At 33.2% G+C, this 18,807-nt stretch overlaps 1 protein-coding gene across 1 annotated transcript in view; it reads right to left on the bottom strand.

The window, feature by feature from the left end:
- DNAH1 (Dynein heavy chain 1, axonemal) overlaps positions 1-18,807 on the bottom strand; it is a 44,284-nt gene that overhangs the window by 2,361 nt on the left and 23,116 nt on the right. The window contains exons 11-18 of the mRNA XM_051210484.1: positions 17,930-18,081; positions 15,242-15,655; positions 12,503-12,727; positions 11,661-11,834; positions 10,285-10,464; positions 9,261-9,437; positions 7,440-7,747; positions 1,558-1,909 (exon numbers count right to left, since the gene is read on the bottom strand). Of these exons, the coding sequence (XP_051070478.1) occupies positions 1,558-1,909; positions 7,440-7,747; positions 9,261-9,437; positions 10,285-10,464; positions 11,661-11,834; positions 12,503-12,727; positions 15,242-15,655; positions 17,930-18,081 (1,982 nt within the window). The remainder of the gene's footprint in view (positions 1-1,557; positions 1,910-7,439; positions 7,748-9,260; positions 9,438-10,284; positions 10,465-11,660; positions 11,835-12,502; positions 12,728-15,241; positions 15,656-17,929; positions 18,082-18,807) is intronic.

Raw genomic sequence — 18,807 nt, 5'->3', positions numbered from 1 at the left:
CCTTGATATAATCTAAGTGTCGCTTGATTTTAAAGTCCTTATCATAATCCAAGAAAATATCATGAGCGAATCCTAAAAATAAACTCAGTTTATCAAAATTTTCCTGAGATTTGTTAAGTAGTTCATCTATAAAATGAAGGCTGTGATTAGTTGTGTAATTACAACATGAAGAATTCCTTAATGATTTGTCTTTCGAGCTTTTAATTTATCATCTCATCAAGTGTTAGTTTGAAGTTCATTGTAATGGGTTTATTGGTTGTTAATTAACCCGATACATACACACATATACGTAATCAGTTAGTTTTTTGTCCAATTCCTTGTTATTATATTGTCAAAGTACCTCTGTCAATCTGGTACTAAGAAATGTATTACACAAAACCTACTTTCAGTATTCTAAACAAATAGAACGTAGAGAGAAGTAATTTTTCATAAGTAAATGTTGAGAAAAAAACCTTAAAGTAGACTTCATTTAGTTAAAATGTACATCTAATTGTTTTTGAGGAATATAACAGAAAAATATAACAAGGTTGTCACTGACTTTTGTTTGGAGTAATACCTATTAAGGTTTTACGCCATTGAGTTACACAACGGTCAGAATGCAATCTCAATTGTCGTGAAAAACCGAGTGGCGTAAATCCCACATAGTTATCTATTTTACAAGGTGTTCCAACCTAAATACTTTTTCACAGTACATGGTATGGTACCCATTGAAAAAGTATGCACAAAATCAGTTCAAACTATCGAACTTTGGGTTTCAAGATTATTTACTTAAATCTATTACGCTTAGTGTGGCATAGGCCGCCAACCAGGTTTCTTTGAGCGATTCTTTCCTCGGCTTTCCTTTCTAGTCCTTATCAATTGCTACTCATGGCCTTCATGCTTGCATCATATTCCCGGAGTCATATGTGCTTTGCTTTGCCTTTTCTCCTTTCGCCTTAAGGATTCCAAGTTATCGCTTGCATCGTGATGCAGTTTGATGGTTTCCGCAATATGAGTTCTGTCCAACTCCAGCGTCCTCTCCTAATTTCTTCCTCAAATGGAATTTGGTTTGTTTTCTGCCAAAATAAGTTGTTACTAGTGCTGTTCGGCCAATGGATGTATAATATTTTTCATAGACGGCTGTTCATAAATGCCTATACTTCTTGATAGTCGTTCTTCAAGTTTCAGTCCCGTATAATAGAACTATCTTGACGTCTGAATGGAAAATTCTGATTATGGTTTTAGGTGATAGTTCATTTGACTCTCAGGCATTCTCCAGTTGTAGAAATGTTCCCCTTGCTTTGCTAATCCATTCCTTCATATCTGCATCAGATCTCCCTTGTTTATCGTTGACGCTGCCTAGGTACGTAAAGCGTGTTTCATGGTAGTAACACTAATCTAATCGCCTCAATTATACTGACTGACTGACCACAGTTTATAAAATGATAAGCTAATAGACCTTTTTACTTGCTAAGTAGATTATAAACAGGTCAAGCAAGTACATATTCATAGATTTATAATTATCTGTTTACTGAACATGAAACACTGTCGAACAAAAACAACAAAAGAACTACTTACTTTAAAATCAAATGAAATTGTATCTACAGAAATAATTTTTTTTCTAGCATAATTTTGTAATGTTCCAGTTAAAAAGGCTTGTGGGAAGAAGAAACCACTTATCCAGAATACACTAGGCACACCATGATCGATCCATTCTTGAATAAATTTCACGCGCATCACTAAATCTTCTATCCATGCTGCTAATGGTTTTAAACTTGGATATGCTTTACTAGCCCATATAGTTGGTACACGATTATCAAATAATGATCTAGCCATTTCTTCTAAATTAGCTGACATTACTACAAAACCTTTTAATGCTTTGATTAAATCATTCAGTGTTGTTTGTATAGTTGATAGTAAGTTATTGTATCTATTTTTTTAATGAATGAAAGAAACACAGATCAGTTACCTGAGCTAAAGCATGAATAAGAGAATGAAATTGAACTATCGGCGAGATTATAAGCTGTGGACAAACCAATGAAACTTAAGACAGCAAGTCTAGAATTTTAGCACGAAATTCATCTATCTGCATGGTTAAATAGCACTTTGGCATTATAACTGATGTTCGCAATGATAATTTTACTTCCTAACTTAGCTTGTAACTCTGAATTCGAATAATCAGCAACAATTTGTGATCCTTTTTATACACTAGTAGGTAGGTGAATCTTCCCAAGGACACTTTAGCGTCGCTGAAAGTTCATCCATAAATGTTAGTCTTATCAAATAATCTACACATCATTCATTGGTCAGCTTCAATAATTTTATTCAAGTCGCGAACCTATCTAAGTTAGCTAACCATTTAAAACCTGGTAGCACTGAACAGCCGTTACGTCCTCGGAAATGCGCATCCATGACTCCACAACTGAGGGATGAGCCCAGAACGATTAATCATTAGACAACTAGGCTGAGATCCAATGTTTTATGGGCTGCGGGGTAGTGGTTGCACACTGCTGAGTGTCCCATACCTGGAAACAATTCCCGTCCAGTGCTGCCAGGTTTTCAATGGTTTCCTAACTTAGATCGGTTCGTGATTTCAATAAAGTTCAACAGTCTCCAAAAGCCCACACTGACGTCTAATAGTTCCACTTAATAGATTTCGAAATAGGGAAAAATAGCGTTTGAAATGCTGGTCGAGGTTTTTTCTCTAGCTCGGATGAATCTGTTCGATGATATTTTCTCTGTACTCAGATGGTTTGATTGTCTTTATAGATAACACTATCAGTATAAAATTGGGAAGTGAACAATTAGAATTTATTCACAAGTAATTAATAGGTTGTTCTATCTATATTGAAGATAAAAGTACAGGGATGAGGGACTTCTAGAAATAAATGAGTTGCTCATTAAACTAAAGTCACCCACTTCATGTTCCTGTCAGTCTGTTAATTTATAAGTATTCATAAGATGTAATCACTATAATTCAACCTTTTCAATAAAGCTTTTCGCACAGTTTCATCTTACCTTGTTAGTTGAGTTAATTGAGTTTAAGAATGTTGATTAATGACTGGTATGGATTTTAAAATATATCATTAGAAAGACAAACTAAACTTCGATTAAATCATTCATCCCTGAAGAACGTAACTTTACTAAAACAGGATTTTTATTAATTATTATTATTATATCGATTTAGCGATTCACTTATTGCTAAAAATCTAATAATATTGTCCTACTTATTTAACTATAATCTGTTGCATATAAGCTTTTAAATTGTATTCCTTTTGAACCAGTTCTTCTGACTACATGAATGAGTTTGAAGGAGGATTCTGATGAATCAGTGACCAGAATTAAATCAATGTTTCAGAATAGAGCTTTGTAGTCCTTTAGGTAGCCAGGCGGGGTAATATTGAGAGATGCATTTCGAAAGGTCTACCTTCGTGTGGCCAATATAACCTGCTCCATTTGAACGATTAAACTGATACATCCCCATTGATTAGACCAAAAGTGACAGCTTATACTTCAAACAGATATTAATGAAATGTCGAGTAGAGAAAACAATACGAAGTCCAACCGAATAAAACGTTTTTCTCATAGATCTTGTACGTTAATTATTTTTATCCACAAAGAGGATCTTCTATGTTGTTATAGACACATTTCATGCTGTTTTTTTGGCTTCAGATTTTTCTCAACGAATCTAATTCACTGTTGAACAGTAGCTGCTGTTGTTTATCAGGTTTACTGTTGATTGTGTCATCGGTACAGATTCATCTAATCCAAGTTCACAGAAAATGGAGCAGGTTTCTCTTTTTCTTTCATGAAACCCGACTTTGAAAATTCGTGTACTAACCATCCCAGGTTGGCTTTCTATGTATCGATCTTTGTAGTGAACTATCAGGTGTATTCCAAATATTACTCTGATTTCATTACGAACTTGATTGATTGATGCCATCTATTGGGCCTGACCAGGATGTCGTTGAAATTAATATTTTTGCCACAAATAAAAAGCATCATCTACATATTTTTTGAATGGAGAAAAGACGGCCAACTGTTGGTCTATGTATAATGTTTTTGAGATTGACAATGAAACAATCAACTAGAAGTGCTTCAAGTGGTAAACCCATCGCTATTTTTTCAGTTTGCTTATAGAACACATCAGTGAACTTAAACTCGACGTTGAAACAGCAGTAAAATGTTCATTACAGCCTTCTTCAAGATACTAACAGGCTCAATAAGTTCGAGATTACTGTCAACAACAGGTTATAAGCTTCACAAGATCTACGGAAGGAAGAAGAATCCACTATGGAAGACAACTGGAAAGGGATCAATGTGTCAGGATGTTCTAGGCCTCAAGAAGCAACTTCATAAAGAGTGGATCTCTATGGAAACCCTGGACAAGGTTCAAGAATGGAAGAACCGGAAGACGGTAATTAAAAACAACCGAACAAGAACAGAACAAGTCAAGACACAAGCTGAATAGACAGGAGCAAACAAGCAAATGAAGAGGACTCTAAGAGCTGAGAAGCGGACATATGTGAAAGGGCTAACAACGACGAAGGGAAAAGCTGCAAGAGAAGGAAATATGAAACAACTGTATGACACGACGAAGAAACTATCAGGGAAATATAGTAAATCAGAGAGATCAGTCATGGACAAAGAAGGCCATACGAGCACCGAGATTCAAGAACAGAGGAACAGATGGGTAGAACACTCCGAGAAATTCTTGAATTGGCCAACTCCATTGAATCCACCGGATATCGGAGCAGTACACACAGACCTTCTGAAAGATATCACTCCACTAACGATCGAAAAATGCAGGATGGCCATCAGACAAGTCAAGTGTGGGAAAGCAACAGGACCCGACAATATACCACCTGAAGTACATAAGTCGGACACAGAAGCAACTGCAACATTCTCCACGTTCTATTCGAAAGTATTTAGGAGGGAGAACAAGTGTCACTGAAAAACTGGAAAGAAGAACGCCTAATCAAGATAACACAGAAAGGAGATCTGAGAAAATGTGAGAACTACAGAGACATCACACTACTATCAGCACCAGGAAAAGTTGTCTACAGTGTGGCTGGACACGACTAAAGATTCAGTAGACATCCAGCTTCGAGATCAGTAGTCCAGATTCCGTAAGCATAGGTCGTGCACAGACCGAATCGCAACACCACGGATCATCGTTGAACAGTCAGTTGAGTGCAACTCGTCACTGTACATCTAAGTCATTGACCATGAGAAGACGTTTGACAGTGTAGATAGGACGACCATATGGAACCTTATTCAACACTATGGAGTACATGAGAAGATCGTCAACATCATGGGGAATTCATAAGACGGACTACAATGCAAAGTGGTGCATGGACGACAGCTGATTGATGCATTTCAAGTAAGGACCAGAGTCGGACAAGGCTGATAACTCTCCTGCTTCCTCGTTCTTCTGGTGGTCGACTGGATTGTGAAGACCTCAACGTGTAAGGGAAAGTACGGAATACAATGAACAGCTGGGAATCAATCAGAAGATTTAGACATTGCAGATGACCTGATCCTTCTATCCCATACACATCAACAAATGCAGGTCAAGACAAACAGTGTGTGAGAAGCCTCTGCATCACCAGACCTCAAGACACACGAAGAGAAAATCAAGATCCTCAAATACAACACGGAGCACATCATCTGAACCACACTTGATCGAGAAGCTGTGGAAGGTGTGGAATCCTTCACTTACCTGGAAAGCATAATCGATGAACAAGGAGGGCCGGATGCAGACGTGAAGGCGAGGATTGGCAAAGTGAGTGTCGTATTCCTACAGTTGAAGCACACATGGAACTCAAAACAACTGTCAGTTAACATCTAAGTGAGAATCTTCAATACGGAAGTAAAGACAGTTCTAGTGTGTGGAGCTGAATCGTGGAGAACCACCACAGCCATCATCGAAAAGGTACAAGTATTTGTGATCAATTGCCTAAACAAGATACTGAATGTCCATTGGCCAAATACCATCAGCAACAGCCTATTGTGGGAGAGAACAAACCATCTTCTAGCTGAAGAGGAAATTAGGAAAAGAAGTTGGAAGTGGATAGGACATGCATTACGGAAATCATTGAACGGTGTCACGAGGCAAGCCGTAGGTTGTAATCCTGAAGGGAGACAGAAAAGTGGAAGACCAATGCACACATTGTGTCGGGAATCGGAAGTAGACATGAAAAGGATGAGTGTCAAGTGGAATGAACCGGAGAGGATTGCCTAGGACAGGGTTGGATAGAGAGTGCTCGTGGGCGGCCTATGCTCCTTCACGAGGAGTAACAGGAGTAAATAATTACGTTATTTTCTTAAAGACTTTAATCAATTTCTGCTGAATTTGTTCTGTAGTACTATTTTGAATATTTTTAAAGATTTTTTTGATATCAAATGCAATGAAGGATGCTTTGAAATATATTTCTTCCGATTTGTGATAATAGTGTCAGTACCTTCATTTTGACAAATAAACACAAGCTTTTTTCTCACTAATCAAGTAGTTGAACAAAGAATGTTCAAATAAAGGTTCGGGGCTGATCCATGACGTCGATAGTTGTTATTTCAGGATAAAGACAACTTCATTGTGTTGAACATCACAGCAGAGATTTTGTAATCACATGACTTTTTCTTAAATTTAATCACTGATTTTTTTGTTAGAAAAGCTGCAAACAGGTAAGTTCTGTTAGTTATAGTAAATTTTCAATGTTATCGCAAAAAGCAGTAGTGCAGAAAATATCTCACAAGAGGAGTTGGAAAACACTAATTTGAAATTATAGTCAATATGGTTTTCCTTATTCTGAATTAAGGAATGACATACGAACATGATGTTACTCTGATATCTAAAAGATTAAACTTTTGGTGAGAATGGAATTTCCGACGTTATCATAAATTTCATTTGATATAACTGGAAAGTGAAGAGTTTATATGTACTCAAATAGCGAGCATATAGGAATCAGGATCTAAACTCTCTCGTCTTGACATTACATACTATGACTTGAAGATAAAATTTTACTGCAGTGACTTACACCTTATTGTGACTTGTGGGTTAAAGAATTAAATCATGGGGAAAAGTAGCTGGTTATGTAATAAATCTAACGTTTTTATTTCTGTTGAGTAAAATTCTGATGAAATAAACAATGAAGTCTAGCATCATCTAAATGATCTTCCCGACCACATACGCTAGAAAGTCGTTTCAATGCTAATTAAAAACGTTACTTCATGGATCCGGCCTCATTGAGGACAGCTAATGATGGCTGCAAAAACTGTCTATTTCTAATGTATTGTACAGAGTAGCGCTTAAAGGAAACAAACAAGGTCGAAGCAATTTCTGGATGTAAATTATGTTTACTACCACTAATTAGTATTTGCTTTGCTTCCGAAAAATCAGTACTTTATAAGACACAATAAATATCAATCCATCTATTAAGTACACACATATCTCTTCTTACCTGATAACTTCTTGTGTTAAAACTGTATTCATCGACTGTTCATACATAACTGGATATTTTTGAATTATGCTCGATAAATCAAATAATTGTGGACATGTTGTTAATAGCGAACGACTAATTTCTTCAACAATCTCTTCACTTTGTTTTCCATGTCCAGATGTATTGAATGTTTTTGGTTGCAACAATAATAAATAGCCTAGTAGTGTAAAAGTTTCATTCTGAGCAAATGTAATATTAGCGTTTTCATGTAATCCAAAGATTTCCGGCGGATCATTAATTGGTAAACTTCGAATGTAATCAAGGTATACCTATGATTTAATGTTTTAGTCATTAAGTAAAGAAAAACGAACTATAATGATGTGGAAAATTTCAATGGTAGAAAGTTAATAACGATAAATACGTAATAAATTCTAACTAATAATTTGAAAATTACCTTTTTTGAGAAATGACGTTTTTTTCTGGTTAGCGTTTTTCATCAAGGTTTTCCTTGCAGGATGAGAATAACTTACACTAAACCCTTCTTCACCCAGGCTTGGGACCAGAACATACTCTAGAGGAGCTCTAGGTGAACTATTCATAAGAAATAACATTAAACTAGGCGCAGAAATTCAAATTTCAGCCATATATTGGTTATGTGTTTTTTTGGATCATCAAGATAATTAATTTTTTTTCTGCATGATAACCAGTAGGCAAATAATCAATTTATCTGACATACATTTCACCTAGTAATTTGTTGTGACCTAATATCATTGTTAGCAGATACTTAACTTTGAAAGCTTATACAACTACGTGAGATGTTAAGTTTTGTATGACTTTATAGCAGTCTCTTTAAAATGTTAAGAACGAGTTTTATCACCCTTAATTGGTTTGGATAACGAAAATAGAAATAAATTCTCTTTAAATCACTTTTGAATAAAAAGGGTAATTAATCGTCTTTCGTATTTTTTTTCTAAAAAAAATGTTCCTAAGATTGAATCACAACAGTAGTCATTTTCATTCTTCTTCATTTACACTTTCATCTAGCTAAATCATTTATGAATATAAGACTAACAAAATCCATTTCTATGTGAACCATAGCGAGATCAAACATACTAAACATTAGTTTACTGATTAATAATAGTTTTATAAGGAAAGCAAATTAAGCACAACAATTAGAAAAATCTTGTTGATCCTAATTATAAGAAGAATTCTCATTGAATCAATTTAATTATTTGTAATTTTGATTGCTATAAATCGATGTGTTCTGCTTTTATCACTAAAATAGAATGACCGTTTCAAGTCAAACATTTGGTATGCACCAGAAATTGACGACTCATAGTTCAGTAATCAAAATTGGTTACTAAAATTATCATAAATGTTCTAATTGCTAACTTAAAACCTGAATGAATTTACCTATTTGTCCACTTTTGTGTATATATCATTAACTTAACAGGCCATACGATATCTCAAGAGACTAAACAGTTAGTCAGATTCAACTATTGTTGTTTTATACTGAACGTGCAGAATATCCACCTAACCAAGTTTAATAAAACAGTTCAGCTAACTGTTGAGGCGGATCAGTTGTAATTATTTTGATCCACTCCAATGTATTCGTATGTTTTCATTTTTCGAGTTCATTCGGGACCTGATTGGTGGCTGAAACGTACAGTAAACCATCATAATCCTTTTTCCAGTTATCGTTATTTATTTTATTCATTTATTTCTCACTTGTTTCTCTGTTTGTTAATCTGTCATGATGTAAATCAATGTTTGCAAGTAGAAAAATAAACATATATCAAGAGTTTCTTAACATTGTGATATAATTCAATAATGTGAACTTACAGCATGATCTGTATTTCCCGGTAACTGATGATATATACCTGATGCTGAATAACTGTAATTATCTCCTAATATTTTAGGACAATAATATTCATCTAATATAGTCATTGCACATCGTCTATCCCAATCATCTGTTATACGACCACCATAGTTAATATGTCCAGCTGTATAACATAGAACCTTTGAATATAAATAGAAGTTTATGATATTAATTATATGTGAGATACTTTTTTATTATAAATCTAGACTAATTGAATATACTCGGAGTAGTATGGTTGGCTGAATAATTTCTTTTTGAATTAAATCAATACGCTGTGGAAGAATATCGTTTGTTATAATGCTTACTTTTAGAGGTCTATTCTTAAACTGATAGGTTACAGGTTTGAAAACCACTCTTGTGGCTTTAATGATGCGAACTGGTTAGTTTTTCTGTCCTTCACACAAACACATGCTAACCAAGTATAACACAACTTAGTGCACGGAATATATTTAGTTAGTTGGGTTTATTAAGATTCCTTTTTTTAAACAAATTATCCCCACGTCATGTTATAAAACATGCATAACAGAATTATAAGTCTAATGTAAATTCCTTAACTTACCGTATATTTACATGTCTATTAGTGTTTATAACTTATTTTGATAAGAATATGAGTGGAATATTAAAGAGAACATCATTCTATTACCTCTACTTCGAATATTTCAACTGGTTTTTGCTGTTATTCATGGTGATGACGATATTAATAATATTGTAGATGGTTTACACAGTAGAACTTCTCATCGAGTACTCTGCTGTAAATCAGATTACTTATATGAGACTCAGCGGTACTATTCAGCTGTTAAAACCATAGTAGTTGGGGTGGGGTTCGAACCAACGACATACTGACTAAAAGTCGTGTCTCGAACCACTAAACTACTGTTACTCATCTAATTAGTCATTGTGTTATGCAGAAGAAGAAAAATAAACAAATTCGTATCATTATCAAAATAATTCCTTATTATGACAAAAAAGCATTAATTCCCTTTTTACCTTATATGGTGTGACATCATATTCGTCTAAAAACATTATAAGCTGATCCATACATATTCTTAGATCACCAGTTGTAAATTCATATGGTATATTAAATCCAAGTGGACCGAATTTTTTACGTTCAATTAATACACCATGGAAAAATGCTAATGATAAAAATAGATGCCGAAAGACATCATTCTGAAATGAGAGGAACACAAAAGAAAGAAAATAGTTCAAGAGTTAACATCTTGGTCTATCTTCCAAAACGAATAATTATATGCTGATTGGTGATTAACTTTATTCAAAATTCTTGATGTTCTAGCTAATACATATTGATAGTAGAGTTCGATCATATCAATCGTGAGACAGGTATAACTGATGCAAATATCATGAACTGATTAAAGATGGAAGTAGAAATCACTGAATAGCAATTCAGTTGGCCGAAGTAAAAGACAAACATCATCAGACCTAAAGGTTGAGCTTCATCAGTGTTGAAAATATAGTTTATTTATTGGTATGACGTCTCAAACTGAGGCAAAATAAACTGTTTGATGCTTCTTCGGTTATAAAAGGTTGGCTTAATAAGTTTTAGTCTATGATGTAAATTAAATTTAAATTGAATATTTTATGCAAATATTTCATGAAAATGAGAATATACTCCTTTACAATGAATTTGTACTGAGTTTCATTTGGTGTCAAATACATGTACAGCTTGCAAGTTATACTGTACGAAGCAGAATTATTCAATTATCTCCTGTTTCACAACGGTTCTTTGGCTAATGCTAACTTAAACAATCAATTATCTCTTAATAAATTGATTGCTAACAAGATAATTAATAAGTACTCAACTAATGTGAATAGTAAAAGTAGAAGCATAGAAGCTACGAAACACTGGAAAAATAATGTCTCTGACAAAAACTACTTTAATCAAACTATTCTCCACAAAATAGTCAAACAAAGAAACTTCACATCTTAACTAGGTATTTGTTTCGAGCTAGGTTCTTTACCTCTCAATAAAAAACTGGCTGGTAAAGCTCACTCATACAGAAAGTAAAGCAGTTACACATTGCTGTTTGTAACTTGCCACTAAATAATTAAAGACAAAAGTGTAGAGGGCTAGATTCTAACGTAATAATCTATGGATATTGTGCTTGTCACAAAACTCGTAAGTGATGGGTTCTGTCTAATCTAAGATCGTTTGAGTTCTCAGCTGAACAATCTCGTACGTGAAACGAAATAGCTGTCCAGGCCTCTCTTATTTTTATTGGTTTTCAAGGCGGTGCTATTTCGTGATACAAATTATTAATGAACTGAACTAATGTGTTTAAAAAGAAAAGCATTTATCATCATCATATTAATAATAATAATAGTCAGTATAACTATTATTAACAAACCTTAGCAGGTACATTCGCTAAATAAGCATCATTTATTGATTGATATATTCTTAATAAATTAGCTTTTAAACCTTTAGGCGGTTCAACCGTCATTTTTGATCCATTTTGTAAAATATAAACAGGGAAGTCTGGACTTGGCATACTTGTCAACCATAATCGGAAATCACGATGTACCTAGCAATTAATGCAGAATACAATAAATTAATACATTCAACTGATCATATAATTTCTAGACTCAATTCATTATTTAAATTTAACATACATTACAAAAAATTGAATTGTTATTTAACACCAAATATAAATAAAACATAATATAACTTGATACTTTGAATAATTTTGAACTTGCTTTAAATTGCCTTAGTTTATATTATGTATAAACAAAATGGTCACACGAGATGTTTGTCTACCTAATTCATGATAATTTTATTTGGAATGAGGCTCGTATTTTATCACGTATAGACATGGTACGTTAGAAATATTGTCAATAACTTGAAAACGTGTGTAAACCCCGAAAGTTTTCATTAAACAAAACCCTTTCTTAGCCTATTTTTAAGGTAGTTAAATTTAAGCCTTTCTGTAAACCATGAACTAATATTTGTAAAACATATTTTAATGAGGATGCAATGATACACAGTGAAGAATAGATGGACAAAAGTTAGGCGTTTAGTGTGGATCAGTGCAAAGACTTAATGAACAACTAGTTCATCAGTATCGACATAATCCCTGTACTAAATAGAACGGTCAACTCATTCGATCAAGTTGCCCACTGGTGTTAAACTGATTGGTGGTAATGACTATTTCGGTGATACCATATTGAGAAAGATAAGTGTTTTTAAACTTACTTTATCTTTGTCAATTTGCTCAACAAGTCTTTCTAATGTTGGCATCCATGACGGAGCTAAATGACAATTTTGGAAGAATACCCATACACCCCGTTCCATTGCTGTTCGCATAAGTTCTTCAGCTCTCGGACCTTGTCCTTGACCAAGAGAAATAGCGGACAACTTTTTTCCCCCAAAACTCATTTCATCAGCAAATTTGTATAAATCTGAAGCTGGATCTGTACCCTGTAATTGAATTTTTGTAAATGTCACAAAATTCTGACCGAACTTGCAACTAATTCAAAACATTACTCATACCCAGTAGTACAAATTGTAACGCAGACAACAACAATTTAAAGGTTATTATATTTTTTTCAATGAACAAAATACATACGGTTTCTGAGGGTCATCAAACTTGTGTTCGGATGGTTACATGATTTACTTCTGAGGCTATACCGTCAGGTGCTATTTGATACAGTGAAATAGGCTGTTTTATGTTTCAAAGTGGTATACATCTCCGTTGATTCATAATGTCTTTTCAACTGAACCATAATGTTTAGGTAAGTAAGTAGGTTGGCCACAACAAATTGTATGATAATTTGTTTCGTGGAATATTTTTCTGATTTACATTTCCAGATGGTTTTCTAAGTAAACTTTTAAGAATAAGTTGATATAAATTAAAATTCATCAACAGTTATCAGACTATCTGTTTTGAATGCCTTTCTCAATAAGATATCCATTTCCTAAGTAAGTGATTGGAGAAAAATTAGCTTGCCGTTTGATTACTGTAAGTAGTATCGACTATAATATAGTGTATGATTGTTTTGATTGATTAATGTGAGGTTTTTTCTATATATTCAGTGAATTAGTCTTCTTTACTGAGGCTTTAAACCATTTTGTACACGTAGATAAAAAAGGCATATTTAACTCAATGAGTGTATGCTATGCTACCCAACTTGAATGACAGTGAAAAATGACGTTAAAGTTTCCAAACTACTTAAATCGAACTATAAGCAGAAAAGACCTCACAAATCAGGAGTTTGTCATTAAAACAGGTAATGAGAATTTGAGTAAATGTGATAGTCTTGGACAAATAATGAGTTCTTCAAGGTTTGTATTCTGTTTTCATTATCTTAAAGTAAATACACTTCAGTAAAAACACATATTCAATGAGAATGTTTGTATTTACTAGTCTTTAATCGAGCTATAAATGATTTCTAATAGCTTTCATTTTAGTCTTTAAGCTTCCCAAAAATATCAATGAAATGATATAACTGGACAACTGTCTGTGAAATACGTAAGTAAAGATCTTAGTGATTTCGGAAAACTTATGCGAAACAAGAGTGCCTATAATTGCATGCGTGAATAATGGCATGATTTTTTTTAATAGTTGATTTTGAACAACTTATTTTTAGTATGGGGATTTGTGGAGACTGTAGTATTTTGACAGTTGAATTCATGGGTCAATCTAAGCTGGACCAACATTCGAAACTTGAAAGCTTCTGGGTTTTGATTGGTGGTCTAGCTTAGATTGAACTATAGCAACTCACGTGAAATCGAGTTTGTTCACATTTAATTCGGTTAAGTCATTTTGTTAACTTATTAACGAACTGAGTCATCCGTACAGCAACAGTTTATCTATATCATTGTATCTTTATTATTGTTGCGAATGTATGAACATGTATGCTTGAGCATTACTTTACTGCCTACTCATTTATTCACGCTGCTAGCCTTACTACTAACCGCTAAATTGATTCGATGATTCATTCATTTCACTATGCATATATATGTCCATGTTATTCATATTCGCTGCTCTCTCTCGCTTAATTGTGCTCGCTTACTCGTACTCATATTCGCTGACTCACTCGCTCGATCGCTTGCCTGCTTGCCTATCGGCACAACTTTTTCATGCTTGTTTAACGCACGTGTAATTTTGGATATCTGTGTTTGGTCCCGTAATAAACGTAATCAACACTTCGTATTCGCCTTCTCATTAATATAACGTTGGGACGTTATCTAGTGACGGTTATCAAGACGAACTGTATACGAAGTTTAAGGATTATATTGAATACCGACCACCACAAACCCATGAACTCAATTGTTACAATTTCTATTTATTCAGGTTTCAGAGAGCATTTGAGTAATTTCACCATATAATGGTGGAAAAAACAATTCTAGCTGTGAATCAGGGTATCCTTTACAATGTTATAGATAAGGGGAATTTAATCTGAAATGGCTTTTTGAATTAAGCGCAAAATACTAAAAGCCTATCTTCCCTTTAACGGGTTTGACAGTATGATCTAATTACATCATTATTTCTTCCCTTCGGATACTAACGCCCTAACTTAATTAGTTATAAACCAGTTAGATGCTTAATTATATGATATCGCAAATATGTTCACATCGTAATTTATTGGTCAGTAGATACTAGATAATACTCAGTTAAAATTACACAAATCCGACAATAAAAGAATCACTTAAAATGTGGTGTATTCAAATGTCATTTTGGTTTATTTCTAGGTCAGATGTGTCCATATCACTAGTCTTCATGTTTGCACTATGCAGAGTCAAATTCGTTGTTTTAGTATCAACAACAATTTAGTTAAGCATTTCACTGATACAACATAATGAAAATTCACTATTTTAAGGAAAACTAAGTAATAAAGAATAATTACATTGACAATGAATGTTACGCTAAATGGCTTATTGAAAACGTTTAAACAGAATAACTAAATGCTTTTTTTCTCGAAAAGTGCTAACCTGTGATAAGACGAAAATCAATGGAGTTGACGGTGAACTATCTTTGAATACCTGATGAAGATTTGCAGTTTGTGGTTCAACAAATTTTTGACCCAAATGTTGACTGACAAAATCTTGCATAGCATTAGTTAATTTATCTGCTCGAAGGCAGCGTAGAATTAAAATACGTTGAAAATTATCTAAATTTGCTTGCCATGGTTCAGGGAATATAGTTCTATGTGGTTCAGATGAATCAAAAATTTGTTTAAATTGATCAGGATTTTGTGTCATACTTTCCGGTAGATTGGTAAACTTAGGCAGGGAGGCAAGATTTAACACATCACCCCAAATCCGATCGGATATCCATTCCGGTGCTGGATTTGGTAATTCTTTGATTTTGTGAGTACCACCAGCAAGTAGGAAACGATATTCATCCTTGAACAGGAAATACAATTTCAACATATTCATATATATACAGTGGAGTCATGAGTATTTAATCAGCTTTATTTTGAATAACTTTAATATGTTATAATCTAGAATCACTAAATTCTTATCAGATTTCGACCATAAAAGACATAACAGGTCTCTTGACTAACCCCATCATGATGTATTCACGATCCCACTAAACTACCTATCTGTTAAATTAGTCATATATTACGTGTGCTTAACTGATTGCAACAATTTTTTTTAAAATTTGAAGTCCTCACCCTCTTCAGTGGTATAACTAAGCATCATACATATAACTAGTATTTAGTATAAAACAGAGGTATTCATACAACACTCAACCATAAAAGTCGGAGAATGGCCTGCATTTTAAAATTTGTCGTCAAACTGGTTTATGAATTCAAGGTTAATTCTGGTAATTAATCTATATCTGATAAGATATAAAAGGTACAGAGTATGGTGGAAAGATTTTATTCTATAACAATAACTTTAGGAAGTCTAATACTAACAATTGGTAGATCATAAAAACCTGGCAATGAAAAATATAAACTGTCTTGTCATAGAGCACCTGATGGAACTTAGTTCTCATTAAAATTTAATTCATTTTAGGGAGTCGGTAGATTAGATTACTATTTAATTGATTTCTCCAATAGTTTTGACTAATTTAGATGCATACATGTCAAAATTCACTACATCTTAATAATTAAGTGAAAATAATCAATCAAAAGTTTTAGAATTTCATTTAAACTGATCAGGGAAATGTGATTTACACAGATTCATTTTAAAATTTATTAAAACAATATATCGAAGTAACTACGACCCGAAAAATCAGATCACTAACTATCTATCTAGGTAGTATATGCTTTAATCAGTGAAACCAAACTGATCACTCATTTGGCCACCATAAAAATGAAATATAGATGTTAGCGGGATATTGACAGCAAGTCAGTTGTTCAGTCTGTCAAAGTCGATATCTATATCTGATTTTCTGGGCTAGCAAGCTTGTCTATAGATATTCATAGATGATGGTCACCATATAATTCACATTATAAGAAATAAAATTGGCTTTTTAATCTATATTTTCATTCTCATCAGGTTTGCGGGCTCAATAAATTAGTTGGAAAATATATTAAACGAAAGCTATTGACCACATATCAGATTATCAGAAGAGGCTGTCGAATTATTTAATAAGTTGTCCTAAGAATGCTATCTAGTATAATGATAAAAACAGCACTGTTGCGCTAACCATATTACAGAAATTAAATCTATCATGTGGGATTAAATTTTCATGATCATCTCATAGTATTTTCATCCTTGAATATAATATTACTTAAAGGCTTTCATGTTGAAGTTAACTTATTCATATCTCATTTGTCTTCCATTATTCTACTCTTTTACCTGGAAAACTGGATTCGTTATTGTAATTTTTTGAGCAATTAATCATTCTGAAAGTTATTAAAAGTTTGAGTAATTATTTTGCTGGATCAGATTAAATTCAAATGATGAGTTGGAAGACTCATCTATCGACTATTTAGCAAGGCGTTGATGAAGATTAACACCGACAGTTAGTATCATTCAGATAAGCATAGACGATATTATGAGAACTATAGTAATGACTTAAATCAATACTATCAAAATAGATAAAATTATGAACAATAATTGGATTTTTTGGACTTCTACTTATGTCGACAGACATAAGTAGCATACACCACGATATTATTTTTTTCAGACACATATTGATGATACTTAACCATAGGGTATGTATCGGCTGGTAACAATGTAAATAGATCCAGATTGTTACAGTCTATATCAGTCTGTCTAGTGGAGAAATTACCAATATGCATAGAAATAATAAAACCAGTCGTAGATAGGTATTTCACTCACTTTTCTGATGGCAAACCGTAATTTTTCAATGAATCCCAATCTGAAAGCCTATACTTACTGAATCTATTTTCCATCAGCTGTCATTAATTTTAAGGACTAACCCTATGTATTCATACGACCAACATTAGTTTAATTAGTAATCTCACACTGAAGGATAAATTTTGAGAGCATTGTGTTTGACTTAATGACATATTTAAAATACTACTGATTACTGATGAGAATTTTGATTAAAACTGCTCTCATATCTAACAAGAAATGCTCAAACGTATTAACCAGACATTTTTCAATGAACATTTGTTACAATGGAATTAATAATTATAATAATTTCAATATTTTTACATTAATAATAATAATAATAAAACTGTATCATACATTACTTACAGAATCAATTAAACCCTCATTTTGTAATATTCGAATAGCCAACAAGAAAGCAAACATCAATTTATGCTTTTCAAATAAACTTCGGCATACATTACAGTATAAACTAAATGTGGAATAATCATTAATATTTTCTACACGTTGTGGAACAAAATCTGAAAACAAACAGTAAATGAAGGAAAACATTTCCATTCTTTGAAGCAGAATTCATTGAATTTGTAAGCATATGAAAATTTAAATGTTACATAATTGGAGATATTTAGTAGAAATCTCTAAACTTAAGCTTTTTACTAACTGGTACTCATCATGAAGTAAAATTTTAAATGGAAGAATGTGATGCTCTTTGTAGAGAGTCGAACTAACAGCAATTAATGTTACAGTCTTTCACATTACTATTTAACTATTAATTTAACGACTGGGTTCTTGTTGTACTGAAATTTTCTCATGCTGAACAATGAATAAATACAAACTAATTTACTGTTGATTTAACTCTTATTGCCGATAGGACCTCATCCTAAGAATAATTCCTACTAAGAAAACATAAGAACCTTAATGATGAGTACTTACAGATATAAAAAGTAACTCAGGTGTTTTTCCTCAAATAACTCAAAACTAGTTAACATGCAAATATCATTACGCAATATTTACTTACCAAAACAAGTCATTCCAATAGAATTAATAATAAAAGGGTTAGACAAAAAAAGAAATACGTTCCTTTTCAGTGATTATTCGTTATAAAAATTCCGAATGTTTTAGGTCTTCTTAGAGGAAATTGTTAGGATATTCGGAAAAATATACCAGTAATTATCATGTTAAGTCTAATGGTGTCCTTGGACTTTAAATGGGCACTCCCTATTGGTCAGTATTTATTTCACTTGTTA

Source organism: Schistosoma haematobium, chromosome ZW (assembly GCF_000699445.3).
Source record: "Schistosoma haematobium chromosome ZW, whole genome shotgun sequence".
NCBI classification, from domain to species: domain Eukaryota; kingdom Metazoa; phylum Platyhelminthes; class Trematoda; order Strigeidida; family Schistosomatidae; genus Schistosoma; species Schistosoma haematobium.
This window is presented reverse-complemented; position numbering and strand designations above follow the sequence as displayed.